At 36.0% G+C, this 15130-nt stretch overlaps 1 protein-coding gene across 2 annotated transcripts in view; it reads left to right on the forward strand.

Annotated features, from left to right (window-relative positions):
- The window catches only part of EDIL3 (EGF like and discoidin domains 3), a 398372-nt gene that overhangs the window by 215824 nt on the left and 167418 nt on the right, over positions 1 to 15130 (forward strand). For both annotated transcript variants that reach the window (XM_045796322.2, XM_045796323.2), the window contains one exon: positions 13449 to 13562. In XM_045796322.2, the coding sequence (XP_045652278.2) occupies positions 13449 to 13562 (114 nt within the window). The remainder of the gene's footprint in view (positions 1 to 13448; positions 13563 to 15130) is intronic.

A 15130-nucleotide genomic window follows, 5' to 3' on the forward strand; every position in this document is an offset into this window, starting at 1 on the left:
ATAATAATTTTTTTTAGTCCTAGGTTTTCCTTTAAAGCTCTACCATCTATTTTGGATTAATTTTTTATGTGATATGAGATGTGGATCTAAGTTCCTTGTTTTTTATAGGTATTAGGTTGTTCTAGCATCATTTATTGAAAAAGCTACATTTATCTACAGAATTATTTTTTTATATCTGTAATCATGGTGTGCCATTGTAATATTTCTTCATGTTTCTGGTGCTTGGGATTTATTGAGCTGCCTGGATCTGTGGGTATAGTTTTCATCATATTTGGAAAATGTGTGGCCATTACCAAATAGTTTTCTGTCCCCTCTGCTTCAAAGACCTCACTCACATCTCTTTTAGGCTACCAATATATGTGTCCCACAACTCCCTGATGTCCAGTTTTTCCCTTCTCTCTCTGTGTTTTACTCTGTATAGTTTCTGTTATGTCTTAAAACTTCACTAATCTTTTCTTCTACGATGACTAATGTTCTTTATTTTCTTCTAGTATATTTTTTATCTCACACATTGTAGTTTTCATCTGTACAAGTTTAGTTTTAGGTGTATTTTTGTATTCTCCATGTCTCTATTTAACATTTCCAGTACATGGAATATAGTTATAATAAAGCGGTTTTAATATCATTGTCTGCTAATTCTAAAATCTGGTATGTTTCCCACTTTTTTTGCATGCCTATTAATTTTGAGTGGATTTCAGACATGAATTTTACCCTGTTGAGTATTAGGTACTCTGTAGTCCTTTATAGCTTCTTGAGTTTTGTTTTCTTACAAGTCAAGTTACTTGAACACAGTTTGATCCCTCTGGGTCTTGCTTATAAGATTTACTAGGTGGGACCAGTGAGGTTTTAGTCTAGGCTAATTATTCCCTACCACTGAGGCAAGATTCTTCTGAGTCCTCCACCCAGCGCCTCATGAATTAGTTTATTTTCCAGTCTACCTGCAGGCACAGGCAGTTTTCCTAGCCTGGGGCGAGCTCCAGTGTTGCTCCCCCTGGTGCACTCAGATGGTTCTTTCCTCAGTAGTTTCCTTACTTGCACGATCAGATCCACGCTCTGCTGAATCCCCGAGCGGGTGCTCTGCACATCCCTGCAGGCTTTCTCTGGGCCCTTCCTCTCAGCTCCTTCTCTTTATCTCAGAGGGTTGGCCAGGCTGCACCTGGATTCTTCCTCTCTTTGCTGCAGCCTAGAATCCCTCTTGAGGCAGTAAACCTGAGCAATTGTAAGACCCACCTGGCTTATTATTGTCCTTTCTTCCCTAATGTCCAGTGTCTTCAAAACTGTGGTCTCATACGTTCTGTTCTACTTTTTCGGTTGTTTCAGATAGGAGGACAAATCTGGGCCATGTCTTGGCCGGAAACTGAAGTTCTCTTGAATCCCAGCGTTATCACTTTTAATGAAAAAAACATATGCCGATTTGGCACACTTAATAATGAGTACGGGAGAAAAAAATAAAATATCCAAAGGATATCCAAAGGCTTGTAAGTGGTGCTTCTTTGGCACTGAGTAGTGAGTTGGTTGCTCAAAGCAGATTCTTCCATGGTGGCCTTGAGTGTGGCAGATGTTTTGTTGCCTCCAGGTCTGCCAGGAATCCAGGAAACCTCCTATAATTATGTAGATGAAACTCTCGAATTGAGGGAAATATAGCCACTCAGTTCTTTCACCTCGATGGGAACCGAGATGAAATTTTAAAAAGAGTGTTCTCTGTATTTACCAACCATAATTTGAGTCTTTCAGCTCTAATGTATAGTGTTGATGTTCTCATTAAAAAAAAAAAAATAGTGAATGTCCCCATTTTAGAAAGAAATAATATTAAGAGTATCTGTTGAATTATCCCATTCAGTGGATCAAAATTTCCATGGGCTTTGCAATTATGTGGATAAATACTGTCATTCACGCCTCTCCAAGGCAGGGCTGCTCTTCCGTAGAATATTTATGAAAATGCTACGCATTTATTTACTCTGATGATAGCCCCAAAAGTAGAAATATCTGTGTACAGAAAGTCTCATTAAAAATGTACCTACATTTCATTCAGCAACATAATCAAGAAACATTCTATGGAACAATACGTATACAGATTAGTCCATATTATTATAATGGAGATCATTCTTTTTATAGTCCGTATAGTCTATAAGATTTTTCACCACAAATTACCTCATGTAATGTTCACAGTAGCTTTAGAAGTATAACAGAATTCATGATTTTAACACATTTTTAATTATGCCTATAACACAATTTCAAAGATATTAAAATGTAGGAGCAGGAAGTATTCTTCTTTTATTATCTAGTCTACATGTATTTGTAGGTAATAGTTGATTTATAGAGTTCTTTTTAAGAAATTAATTCTAGAATTAAGTGAGATTATTATTCTGTATATACAAAATTTATTTATAGCAGTACCAGTAATTTAAATGTGGCAATGTTTACATGCCTTCAGTGGCTCATTATTTTTAGCATAAGGTACTGTCTTAACTTTTTTAAAGAAGTCAGTCATTGAAGGGAAAACTAATTCAACCCAGTGAATTGAAAGTTCTAATTTGTTCCCTTACAAGGGAACCTTAAAGGTGTTGTCTTTCTACTTACAACTTGTATATGAAGTAGTATAAGTGGTTACCTGCAAGTTTCATGCAATTTGTATCACCAACAATGTTGTAAATTAAATTGCTGATAGGAGTGCAAGCACTTTAAAATCCAGATTGGCATTACCTACTGAAGCATATGAATGACTCTGCCATTTCACTTCTATGTATACTTCCCCCCAAATCAGTATACTTATGCATCAAGAGACATGTACAAGCATGCTCACTGATGCTTTTATTTCCAGCAACAACATAAATGCCGTTGACAATAAAAGGGAAAATGCATCATGGTACATTTTACTGGGAAATACTGTAAAGCAATGAAAATGAACTCACTACACCCACCTGCTACAATAGTGTGAATGAAACCACAAACAAAAGAACACATACTGAATGATTTTTTTACTATGAAGTTCAAATATAGGCAATAAATGATACTCTTTTAGGAATGCGTATTTAAGTAGTAAAATTATAAACCACACAAAGAGTGAGTCCATGATTGCCTTAATAAGCAGGAGATGGGTTACCTTTGTGAGGCTGGAGATATGAATGGAAGGCGCACATGAAGGCTTTGGAGTGCTAGCAGTGTTGTACTTGACCTTGGTGCTTGTTACACAGGTTGTCTCTTAGTAATTCACTTAACTTTATTGTTTTGTGTTTTGTCTTTCAAATAGAGATTTTAAAGTAATGTGGATTATCACCCCTCAAGAATAAAATTTCAATTGTACAAGTATAAAATATATCCATGCCTTCTATAAAGAAAGAACTAAAACATTTTCTTTCATCTGAAGGTAAAGTTAAAAGGCATGTATAAAAAAATATAAGAGCCAAAGAAATCTATTTCTAAATAGAGAGGAATAAAATTAGAACAGATGCCCATTAAGCCCAAATCACTTAAGATTTTGAGAAAAATTACTAAGAGAAATAAAGGAACTGGGGGAAAAATGTATTCCTAACTGAGATTTTAGGATTGGATTCTTTGACCTAGAGCATTGATGCTAATATTACTACTAGGACATTATAAACATTTTGAGATCAAGGATCATACCTTATCCGATCTCTGTCCTCAGCACATAGAGTGGAACCCCAAAGGCAAGTATGAAGTGAGGAGGAAGAGGGACTACTAATTTTTTGCAGTGGGGGTGATGCATACTGGTGAGTAGGATAGATTCTTGAGACAGATTTTCTAGGTTTTAATCTCAATTTTGCCACCGGTGTGACTCTGGGCAAGTTATTTACATTTTCAATGTGTCAATTTCCTCATCTGTAAAACGGTTATGCTCACTAGCTCACGAGGGTGTCATGTTACATAAAAATGCTTAGAAAAATATTTGGCACATAGTAAGTAATCTTATTTACTTACTACAAGGAGGTGGATATACTCGTTGTTGTCAGTCAGTTGTCATCCTGAAGTGTTGTTTGTTCATATTTGTATTATTGAGGCTTACATAAAGGTAATTCTGAACTCTAAAGATTATGAACCACACTGCAAAAAGCAAGCTACAATTTTAATGTTAGCAAAAGCCTGAGGAAGACTCATTTGTCAATAATAATTTTCCACTGCAGGTAGTTTTCCTTGAGGTCTGCTGAATGTACAAAATGGAAAGCATGACCATATGCTGAAAATTAAAGTGCTTATATAAAAGGAAAGAAAGAAAATGTGGAGAAATCCCATTCTAGTTGACAATTCAAGCAGGATTCCCAGATAAAATATAGGATGCCCAGGTAAATTTGAATTTCATATAAACTATTTTTTATATAAGGCGGATATTGCATAGTCATCTCGTATTAGGGGGTTTGTATGTTTAGTTTCACACCAAACTAAATGTTTAAACATACATGGCCATAACCATCATGTTATGTGGTCTGAGTAGTATGGACTCCACATCTGACATTTTGAATTATTTTTCCAAAATGTTCCTAGTAATGAAATTCTAGAGAGCTTTCTAAAATAAGGATCTCTTCAATCCCATTCCCCCTTTCACATTCTTCAATTCTCTATTAACTCCCCAGTATCCAAGGACTGAAGTTCAGACTCCTTAACTTGATTTGTAGGGCAATAAAAATCTGGTCCACACTACCTAGTAACTGCCATCCCTAGTAGCTCCACACGTAGTCCCTATGCATATCTAGACATTTAAGAGTCTCAGTTCATTCTGAAAACATTGTTTTCTTTTATATTCCTTCCCACTAAAAAAATTCCTGCTCACCCTGTAAGCACCAAGCATACACTACCTTCTGTAAGCAGTCTTCCACATCCCCTCTAGGCAAAGCCATGCTTGTTCTGTGATTTCCATACCTTTCATGTGTAATAGTACAGGGCACGTATTTCACAATCTTATTTTAATTATCTCTCTTCTGAATGGAATTACAGAAGATGAGATGTTTTAGAAAAGTAACTGATCCCCATTCACTGATGTATCCAGTCATATGTTTTATGGCTTGACTCATGGAAGGTGCTCATCAAAATTTTAATGACTGAACAAGTAAGTGAGTGAATAAGTAGGTAAAGGCAACCATATGAGTCATAGTTACGCTTCCAGCATAAACCTCATCTTAGCCATTTATGAGTTTCTGATTACTCATTCTAAAAAAAAAAAATCCGAAATAGCTCATCATTAGTTTGACCACTAAACCTAGATAGAACTCTCAGTGAACAAATTTGACATGCAGGTGACAGAACAAAGTAGATAATTCTGCATAAAGCATCATAAATATGAAAACATATATAAATGATAGCATACCATAATAAAAGTAGGAAGCTAGGAAATATATGACTTCATACTTGGAGCAAAGAACTATGAGACAATGAGGAGTCACTCTCAGATCTGTAGAATAATGAGATGCATATTAATTTAGAAAAATGGCTTTACAGAGTAATTAGTTATAAGTCTAGATAACCCAGAAGTATTCTCCCCAGTCAGCTAGACTTCTCCTCTAAAATTCAACATTCCCTAGTCTGCTAGACTGGTTTAGTTATTGATATTTAAAGGTTTTTTTTTGAGAAACTGTGTATTCATTCTCCTGTTAGAATACTTGTCGCTTTTTACTGTAACTGGATTATTTCTTTGAGTACCTACTGTACTGTAAAAGCCTTGAGAAACATAAGGAGCCATGATATATTAATCTTTTCACTCTTAGCATATAACAAAGAACTAAGGATGGATAGATGAATGGGCAAAGTTTCTACATGGTGGGTTGTCAACTTTGCCTTTACACTTGCCTGAACTCCTATATAAACAATATTACTCCCTTTGTTACACCCAAGTCCATTTAAATCAAGACCTCTGGTGTGGAGCCTTTGCATTGGTATGTTTTAAAAGTTCTAGTTTTGGGGGCACCTGGGTGGCTCAGTCGGTTAAGCGTCTGCCTTCGGCTCAGGTCATGATCCCACGGTGGAGCCCTGCATCAGGCTCTCTGGTCAGCGGGGAGCCTGCTTCTCCCTCTCCCTCTGCCTGCCACTCCTCCCCCCCGCACTTGTGCACTCTCTCTCTGTCAAACAAATAAATATAATCTTTTAAAAAATAAAATGAAAGTTCTAGTATTTATTTATTTATTTATTTATTTATTTATTTATTTATTTATTTATAAAGTTCTAGCTTTTAAAACAAGCTTTGTCCTAACTTCATTTTCTTTAACAGAATCTCTTTAAAGTAGGCATACATACACCTGCCCCAATTAAGGCACTCGCTGTTATGGTACAGTTGACAATTCTTCAGGTCTCTAATATTCTTACTTCTTTTCTGCCAATCAACAAATATCTGTTGCAAGGTAAGTTACTCTGCTGCATGCCCATGAGGTAATGTCCTTAGAGATAGGTTGTTCTTTGGTCCATATTTTCACCAGAGACTTTGGTTCTTTTTGGCTTCTACTGTATGTTTTTCATATAGGTTTTATTTCTTTTTTTTTTTTTTTTTTTTATTTATTTATTCGACAGAGAGAGAGAGACAGCCAGCGAGAGAGGGAACACAAGCAGGGGGAGTGGGAGAGGAAGAAGCAGGCTCACAGAGGAAGAGCCTGACGTGGGGCTCGATCCCAGGACTCCGGGATCACGCCCTGAGCCGAAGGCAGACGCTTAACCGCTGTGCCACCCAGGCGCCCCCTCATATAGGTTTTATTTCTGATTTTTTTTTCAAGGCTTCAGATATTTGAAGTATAGCACCCTCTTCATTACCCCTCCCCCAGCCCTTCTTCTGTTTCCCATGGTTTCTATTTTACAAGTACCTTAGAATAGCTCTCTTATCTTAGTAGCCAAATATCTGAATAAGTGAAATAAAGCCCCACTGGAATAATGGGGCTTTTCTGAAGAATTAGACTCTACCTGGATACTAGTAGCAAAGATTTTTGCATCTAAATTGAGATTTCAGAATAAATGCTAGGATGTCAGGATACAAATGAGCAGAGAGTATGATCTTTGTTAATAAGTGGTGAGGGATAAATTTCTCTTAGACTTGGGTTTGTTTATTTGTTTTACACTATTGTTCTAGGTAAGTGAATAACATTATCAATGTTATAAAAAGGTTTGTGATATGTTCTGATTAAAGAATTCAGATTTTAACTTGCTACTTTAAAATTAATTACTAGTGAACTGGGCCCAGAAAGGACTGGGAAATCCTATAGATAATTCTGATTATGGCATAATTTAATTCAGTATCCGAGTGGGAGAACAGAATTTCTAGAAATTCATCATAATTTATTTAGACTTAAAAGAGAAATTGAAAAGCCACAGACTTTAGATAAGAAAAATAAATAGAAGGTCAAATTTTAAAAGTCAATCACTCATAGGAGGTCTGGAGAATATTTAATAGCTAATGGGGAGCCTAGGGAAGATGGGTTGTTAGGATCAAAAATAGCAGGCTCCTGAAAATAGGCTCTGCTGGCTAATTAACAGTCAATAACAATATTGCAAGAGAAAAGACAGCCTAAAGGAAAGGAATAAGGAAGTTGAGAAATGATGTCTGTGCAAAGATAAAAATAAGGGCTTTATCATGGTGTCCTTTTAATATATGAAAATAAGGGTGCTCAGCCTGAAAAGTAGTCGTTCCTTCTTGATGTTCATTGCCTGGATGTACTTGGGAGATGAAAAGGATATTTTCATGATTGGATTAAGTTATCTTTGTCTCCACTCAAGAGGAGGTTAGATGGATTTCCATCCCAAGAAGAATTGGATGACCTGCTCTAAATGGTGGTCAGTACTCAAAATATTCTAAGCCAGGTTGGCAAATAAATGTAGTTGCAGAATCTACCTAAGGATTCTGGGTAAACTCAAGGATGACCTGGGACACTGATGGACCAGGAAGTGGGACCTTCTATTGCTCCTACTTTACAAATTACAAATGTGAGACAATTTGAAACTAATTAGTTAATTAGTTATTTAGTTAATCAAGTAAATTTAAAAGTCTCCAGAGGAGGTCCCAGGGAATTAGACTCCAGAAATCTCCATTTCATCTCTTGCCAGCTGGTAGAGTCTATAATGAAGAATGGGATTCCTGAATATTAAAAAATAATTATCTGAAAAGAAGTGACATGGTTTCTGTGGCAAGAAATTATGCCCAGGGAAGCCATTTTTTTTTTTGAAGTCTCAAAAAAGGAAGTAGCAAATATAATTTTGATTTTTCAAAAATTCTTTGACAACCTATCACTCCAAAGTCATTTACATGGGCTTTAGGGCTATAATTTGCACAATGATGGGTCTGACAAAGATCCAGAAAAAAAGACTAGGAGTAACCGAACACTTCTCAGGATGCAGTTGTGTATAAGGTCATGAGTCCTCAAAGTGATCTTATGAACATGTGTTTGTCAGTTCCTGGAAGAGTGTTCTTATGGTGAAGTCTGCAAAATGTGTATAGGTTGATAGTATTTCTATTAGTAAAAACCTAAGCCAAAGACGGTAGACTACCAACACATCTTTATAAGTCCACATAAGATAGGCTAAGTGCAACATAATGATAAAGGTACAGAGTCTAAGTTATGCATATAGTATGAATGAATTTGTGTATTTAGTTACAACAGAGCAACGGGCCTGGAAATCCTTGTAGAGCACCTCTTTCTTTCAAAGAAATGCATGCTGTTGTGACCAATTATCTATTCTCTCATCTCTTCCTCTCCTTGCCTTTCTTCCTTTATCTTGCTTTTTAATTGTCACACACACACAAAAAGCATCATGAGTTTATATCTGGAAATCCATGGTCAGCTCTTGTCATTATCCTCAGTCAGACAGGATGGTAGGTAGCAGTTTTGTGCTTTTGGAATGAGGGATTGGAATTCAGCTGGTTGTCTTAATTATAAAATCCAATTCTGAATGAGGCTGTTTTTTTTTTAAAACATGCATATAAAAACCTCAAAAAATGATAGGTATTAATATTATAAATGAACTGTAAATATGAGCAAATATGGAAATTCCTATTTTGTACAGGGACTACTATGTCAAATTTTTCTTGGTTATAAAAGAATGTAGTGTATTTCACTATATTTGGAATAGATGAGGACTTTTTTATGGAAATGATAATCTATGACAAAGAGAAATGTATGTGATTTATTACAAAGATGTTTAATTTTCATTTCATTACATTATAGTCTGTGAACATTTATATCTAGTCTTTAATTAAACATGATTTATTCAAATTGAGGCCTGTTTCCATTTTGATTGCTTGCAGTGTTAATCACAGTGCAAATAGCCTTCACCGCTAAAAGTACTCCTGCATTATACTAATATATAAACGCTTCCATGTAATTTGCATATGTTATCTGAGTCTACATGTTACTAGATGTGTACATATGCAGAAGTATTTTACCCTTTTGGCTACTATGTTAAAGTACATAACTCCTTTAATGTAACATTTGTATTTTTACAAATAATAGATTTAAGGTAGTTTTTTTTTTAGTTTGAAAAATTGAAAAATGCACAAGCAATAAAAGGTCATTCTTTACCCCGAAATTGAGCATGGATATAAAGCATTTTCTCTTCAGCAAATACAATTCCAGTTCATTCTACCTTGTATTAATCTCTGGATGAAGGTGTAACTGTTGTTTGTTTTAGAGTCTGATATACTTAATTATAATTTCCTTTTTAGAGGATGGTAGATCTGGCCTGATGATCAAATGGCTAGAAGGTTCAAAGGTTGATTTGTCTCTATTAGATTCACATTCACCAGTGCTAAGTAATATTTATTGTGTAAATACTTGGAAGAAATAAGGAAGCAAAGAACAATAGTGCCTGCATATCCTTGCAGATGTATAAAATGACTCTGGATAGTTCTCACATCATTGACTATGAAAACTTCCTTCTATTAATGTTTTAAAGCAGCCAGAGCTGGGTTTGGTTTTACTCATGATATATAGTTCAATATTAAAATGAGAAAACACTTAGAGCCTCTTACATGAGAATTGAAATACATGTTCTACCTGTCAGCATCGAATCCCGTGTGGGTCTCTCTGTTCTGCTTTCCTTCATTCCTTTTTTTTTTTTAATTTTTTATGTTAGTCACCATACAGTACATCCTTAGTTTTTGATGTAGTGTTCCATGATTCATTGTTTGCATATAACACCCAGTGCTCCATGCAATACGTGCCCTCCTTTATACCCATCACTGGCCTATCCCAATCCCCTACCCCCTTCCCCCTCTGGAGCCCTCAGTTTGTTTCCCAGAGTCCATAGTCTCTGGTGGTTCATTCCCCCTTCTGTTTACCCCCCCCTTCATTCTTCCCTTCCTTCTCCTACCGATCTCCCTGCTATTTCTTATGTTCCATAAATGAGTGAAACCATATGATAATTGTCTTTCTCTGCTTGACTTATTTCACTTAGCATAATCTCCTCCAGTCCCGTCCATGTTGCTGCAAATGTTGGGTGATCATTCTTTCTGATGGCTGAGTAATATTCCATTGTATATATGGACCACATCTTCTTTATCCATTCGTCTGTTGAAGGGCATCTCAGCTCCTTCCACAATTTAGCTATTGTGGACAATGCTGCTATGAACTTTGGGGTGCATATGGCCCTTCTCTTCACTACGTCTGTATCTTTGGGGTAAATACCCAGTAGTGCAATTGCTGGGTCATAGGGTAACTCTATTTTTAACTTTTTAAGGGACCTCTACACTGTTTTCCAAAGTGGCTGTACCAACTTGCATTCCCACCAGCAGTGTAAGAGGGATCCCGTTTCTCCACATCCTCTCCAACATTTGTTGTTTCTTGCTTTGTCAATTTTTGCTATTCTAACTGGCGTAAGGTGGTGTCTCAGTGTGGTTTTGATTTGAATTTCCCTGATGGCTAATGATTTTGAACTTTTTTTCATGTGTCTGTTAGCCATTTGTATGTCTTCATTGGAAAAGTGTCTGTTCATATCTTCTGCCCATTTTATGATTTGTTTATTTGTTTCTCATGTATTGAGTTTGAGAAGTTCTTTATAGATCTTGGATTCCACTCCATTCATTTCTTAATTCTATCCCAAATATTGGCTTCACTAGGTCTATTTAAAGTACAAGGGTACAGAAGATAACCTCCCATCCAGCTCCAAGTCTTTAGTGCCAAAAAATAAAGCACAGTTCCCTCCATTGTCACTAATGGTTCATCATAATTTGGCCCTGTCTACATCCTTTGATTCAGGGTCTCAGCACTCCCCTTCTCACTCTATGCTCCAGACAGGCTGGGGTACTTGTGTCCCCAAATGCACCGTCATACCATGAACGTTTCTCTTCAAAGTTGTGATTCATTTTCTGGTTTCCTGTTTCAAAACACACTACCATCTCCATTCTGTCCTTAATCTTAATTAAAGCTTAAGATCAAATTATATTTCCCTATGTGGTCTTCAGACATCGATACTCAGTTTCTTCCTCATAAGTATATAAAAGAATAATTTGTTATGTCTAATTTCTAAAATAAGGCAATGCATTCTCTAACATGAAGATTTAACTTATTAGCCATTGATATATTCTCATCTAAAAAAAGAAAGATCGTAGTCAATATGATGCAGGGAAAGACATAGTTCCCAAGTAGCCAATTATTGTCATTGCCTTACATTCCTCTGACTATAAAATAAATAGCACAGTGATGTTTGTGCCACTTTCAAAACATAATGAAAATATTTTGCATGTTAGTCCAGTATAAATCAAGACTAAGTGAAATTTTGATTAAAACTAACAAGAGCTAAATATTTCATCAGATAATGAATAAATGGCCCCTTCCTTCCTTCCTTCCTTCCTTCCTTCCTTCCTTCCTTCCTTCCTTCCTTCCTTTTTTCCTTTCCTCTGTCCTTCTTAGAGTTTTAGTTTCAAGTCTTTGGGAGTTTGACATATTTTATAGCATACAATTATTTTTAGAGATTATTGGATTTTGATTTTATCCTGTTATTTGATGTTGTAAAATACTCAAATTATTTAGATTCTTTCTGAATATAGTCATGAATTGTCTCCATTCTCAAACTGTGACAGTCAACCAGAAAGGATGACTTTGCAGAGAAAGTTATCACCTGCCTAAGAAAATTTAGACCAAACTTCACAGCAAACTTAAAATGAGAGGGTAACCAACTCTGATACCAAGAGGAGACATTGCTTAGAAGAAAAACGTTAAAAGAAAGGGCAACATAGAGGTTTTCTAGTGTTTTGTTCTTGTTTGGTCTTGAAGGGGTAATTTAATGATCATAATGCTTTAAGCACTATGAAAACCCAGAACTTCAGAATACCGTTTTGATACATTGTAGTGTATCAGAAGGTCCATTACACATCTGAAACAATTTGTTTAGATTGTCTGCACCACTATTTCTAATCGTCTGTTGAAATTTTTATCAAGAAACATTTTGTGGTACCAGTGGTCTCCTAGATAGCATGTGGCATTCATGGAGATAAAAAGAACAGTGAAGGACAGGGGGTGCATTTGTAGGGCTGGCAGTTTAACTAGGTGAAAGGGTGAAAGGCACATAAATAGACAATTCCTAGGTAACACTATTGAGGTCTGTAAGGAGCTGTGGGAATAAGAGCGGAGAGGGAGTTCAATAGAAGTAGATGATAGGAAGAGAAAGTGATGGAAAACAGTTGCTGATTACCCTCTACCTTACTAGCCCCCAAGCAACTTAGCATGGTGCTGTGCTTAGAGGGAATGATGTGTATCAGTGATGGATATTTGACTGAATTAGTCATTCTTTCTTTTTTCATTTATAATCATATCCATTGTATCTGTTGTCCAAAATTAGCATGGAAATTAGTACAATTTACTGAATGTTTTGTATTTCATATGATTTTGCATGAGGTATAATAATGGTATATCAAAGGTAAGTCCCTTTAGTCATCCTAATTTTAGAAACCCTTGAATGAGATTAGGAAGTGATCATCATTTACATTTATTATACTTTGCTTAATGTAACGAGCTTAAGCTATTAACTCTAATTTGCTTCTCATCGCATTCATCAAAGGCGAACTATTTAGAAACTAAAACATCTCTGTCAGTTAGAATTTTAATGAATTAAGATGAAATGAGACAGTGTTAATTGGCAGTTGTTGCTGCAGGGGAGTTTTCTAGATCTTGTAAGTGATACCAATTCATCTCTCTATCAGGGTTAATTTGCTTGATTTAATTCTAAAGATACACTGAATATTTCCCCCACACTATTCATATTTATTTTCAGGATTGGAGAAATGGTTTTCTTCTGTTGGTCTTTCATTTGGATTCTTAATTCCATTTGCACTTGATCATTAATCAGTTGTTGATTTTAAGCACTATTTCTATTATTGACCTAATACACATATACACACTCACAAACACACAAAAGTAATTGCATTACTTAGATTTTGTTTTATTTGAAAGGCCTAAAACCTTCCAGTAACTAATCATTCTTTCACCAATAATTCTCGTTCTCTCTGTTCTATCTGTTTTCCTTAGACATAAATGAATGTGAAGCTGAGCCTTGCAAAAATGGTGGAATATGTACAGACCTTGTTGCTAACTATTCCTGTGAGTGCCCAGGTGAATTCATGGGAAGAAATTGTCAATACAGTAAGTATTCATATATGTGTGTATTTTTGTTGTTGTTTGCATAGCCTCCATTTATTATGGAATCTGGGTCAAAATCAATATAATTTGCTTCTAGAGTTCATAATTTATGGCACATTTCATATTTGTTGTTGTTAGTGTTATTAATATACATACAGTCTCCAGGATAGATCTCAGTGCATGCTAGGCATAGGAGTGGCCACCTTCTGGTCTGAAAGGAGGGAAGCATTTCTGCAGAGATCCAAGTGCATCTCTCTTATGAATCCCATTTTGGCTTTTGAGTATGTGCATGACCTAAATTTCCACCAAAGTGGTTACTCTGCTTCAGACAATAAATTCAAGGCACTCTAACCTCATAGCCTCTATCACATACAAAAGGAGGATTTGTATTGAGCTGGCGTACACATTAGTAAGAAATTCACGCATGGTTTATTTGTCTTTTTAGAAGCCTAAGAGAGTAGGGTCTTGTAATGGTATATCAAACGATAGGACAGTAATTTGCCTGAAGTGTTTACAAAGAAGCAAAAAGCAACCCTTCTTCCCCAAAAGAAACAAAAACTAGAAGAAGGTATAACAGGATTATAGTCATTGGGGTGAAACCAGAATTGGGCGTATATACATGCTAATGAGAACAATAATGATATAGCTTAGTAATTATTGGACACTTACAGAAACTCCATAGCACTACTGCTTTGATGTATATTATACTATTAGAGCATTACAACATTATGCAAATTCAGAAGGCAGAGGCAGAAACTGAGACACATAGGCTATGTGGTTTGCCGAGGCTCTCACAGTTAGTGTCGGAAGCAGGACTAGAAGGAATGTAGAATCAGGACTTGTGATTCCCATTCCAATGTATTTTCCTTGAGATATCTCTTCAGATAGAATTGAATGAGATAAACACGAAAGCGCACTACACCTCCTCTCTCTCTTACACATGCTCATGAGTGCACACGCATGCACACACACACACACACACACACACACACACACTCCTTCCTTTTTAGCCAGAATAACAATTTTACATGTTACTTTCCTTCTCTTCCTTTCCCTTTGACAAGGATAGTTTATAAAATAAAACAGAGAAAATTACTTAAGGATTTATTTGGGTTATGTGTATAAACAAAATGATGATCTGTGAGTGCTCATTACCCTAAACCTGAAAAACATCATTAATTTGGAAGGGGAGGAATTTTCTAAGCTTAAAAATAATTGGAGAAGACATTAATTGTGAGTTGACCTAGGAACCTTCGGGCATGGATGAACGGAAGGAAAGGACAGCCTGAGTAAGCAAGTTGATCATACAACCAAATAGACTAGTGGCCACCCAGTCAATTAATCTAGAAACCTTCCTGTAAAGCATTTAACTGACCATGCAGTAAGTTAACTTAATTCAGATTCAATTGGTCCTTGCATTCTTTTTTTCTTTTGTTTATGGGACTTGCAGATGGCTGCCTACTTAGCACTGAAAGTTGTACTAAAAAGCACCCCACGGTATCTGTAAATGAACATTTAATTAAGATGATGAAGACCAAAAAACTAATGTCAGTGACTACTTGATTTTCATG

The sequence above is a fragment of the Ursus americanus genome, chromosome 5 (assembly GCF_024610735.1).
Source record: "Ursus americanus isolate L20-20 chromosome 5, mUrsAme1.1.p, whole genome shotgun sequence".
NCBI classification, from domain to species: domain Eukaryota; kingdom Metazoa; phylum Chordata; class Mammalia; order Carnivora; family Ursidae; genus Ursus; species Ursus americanus.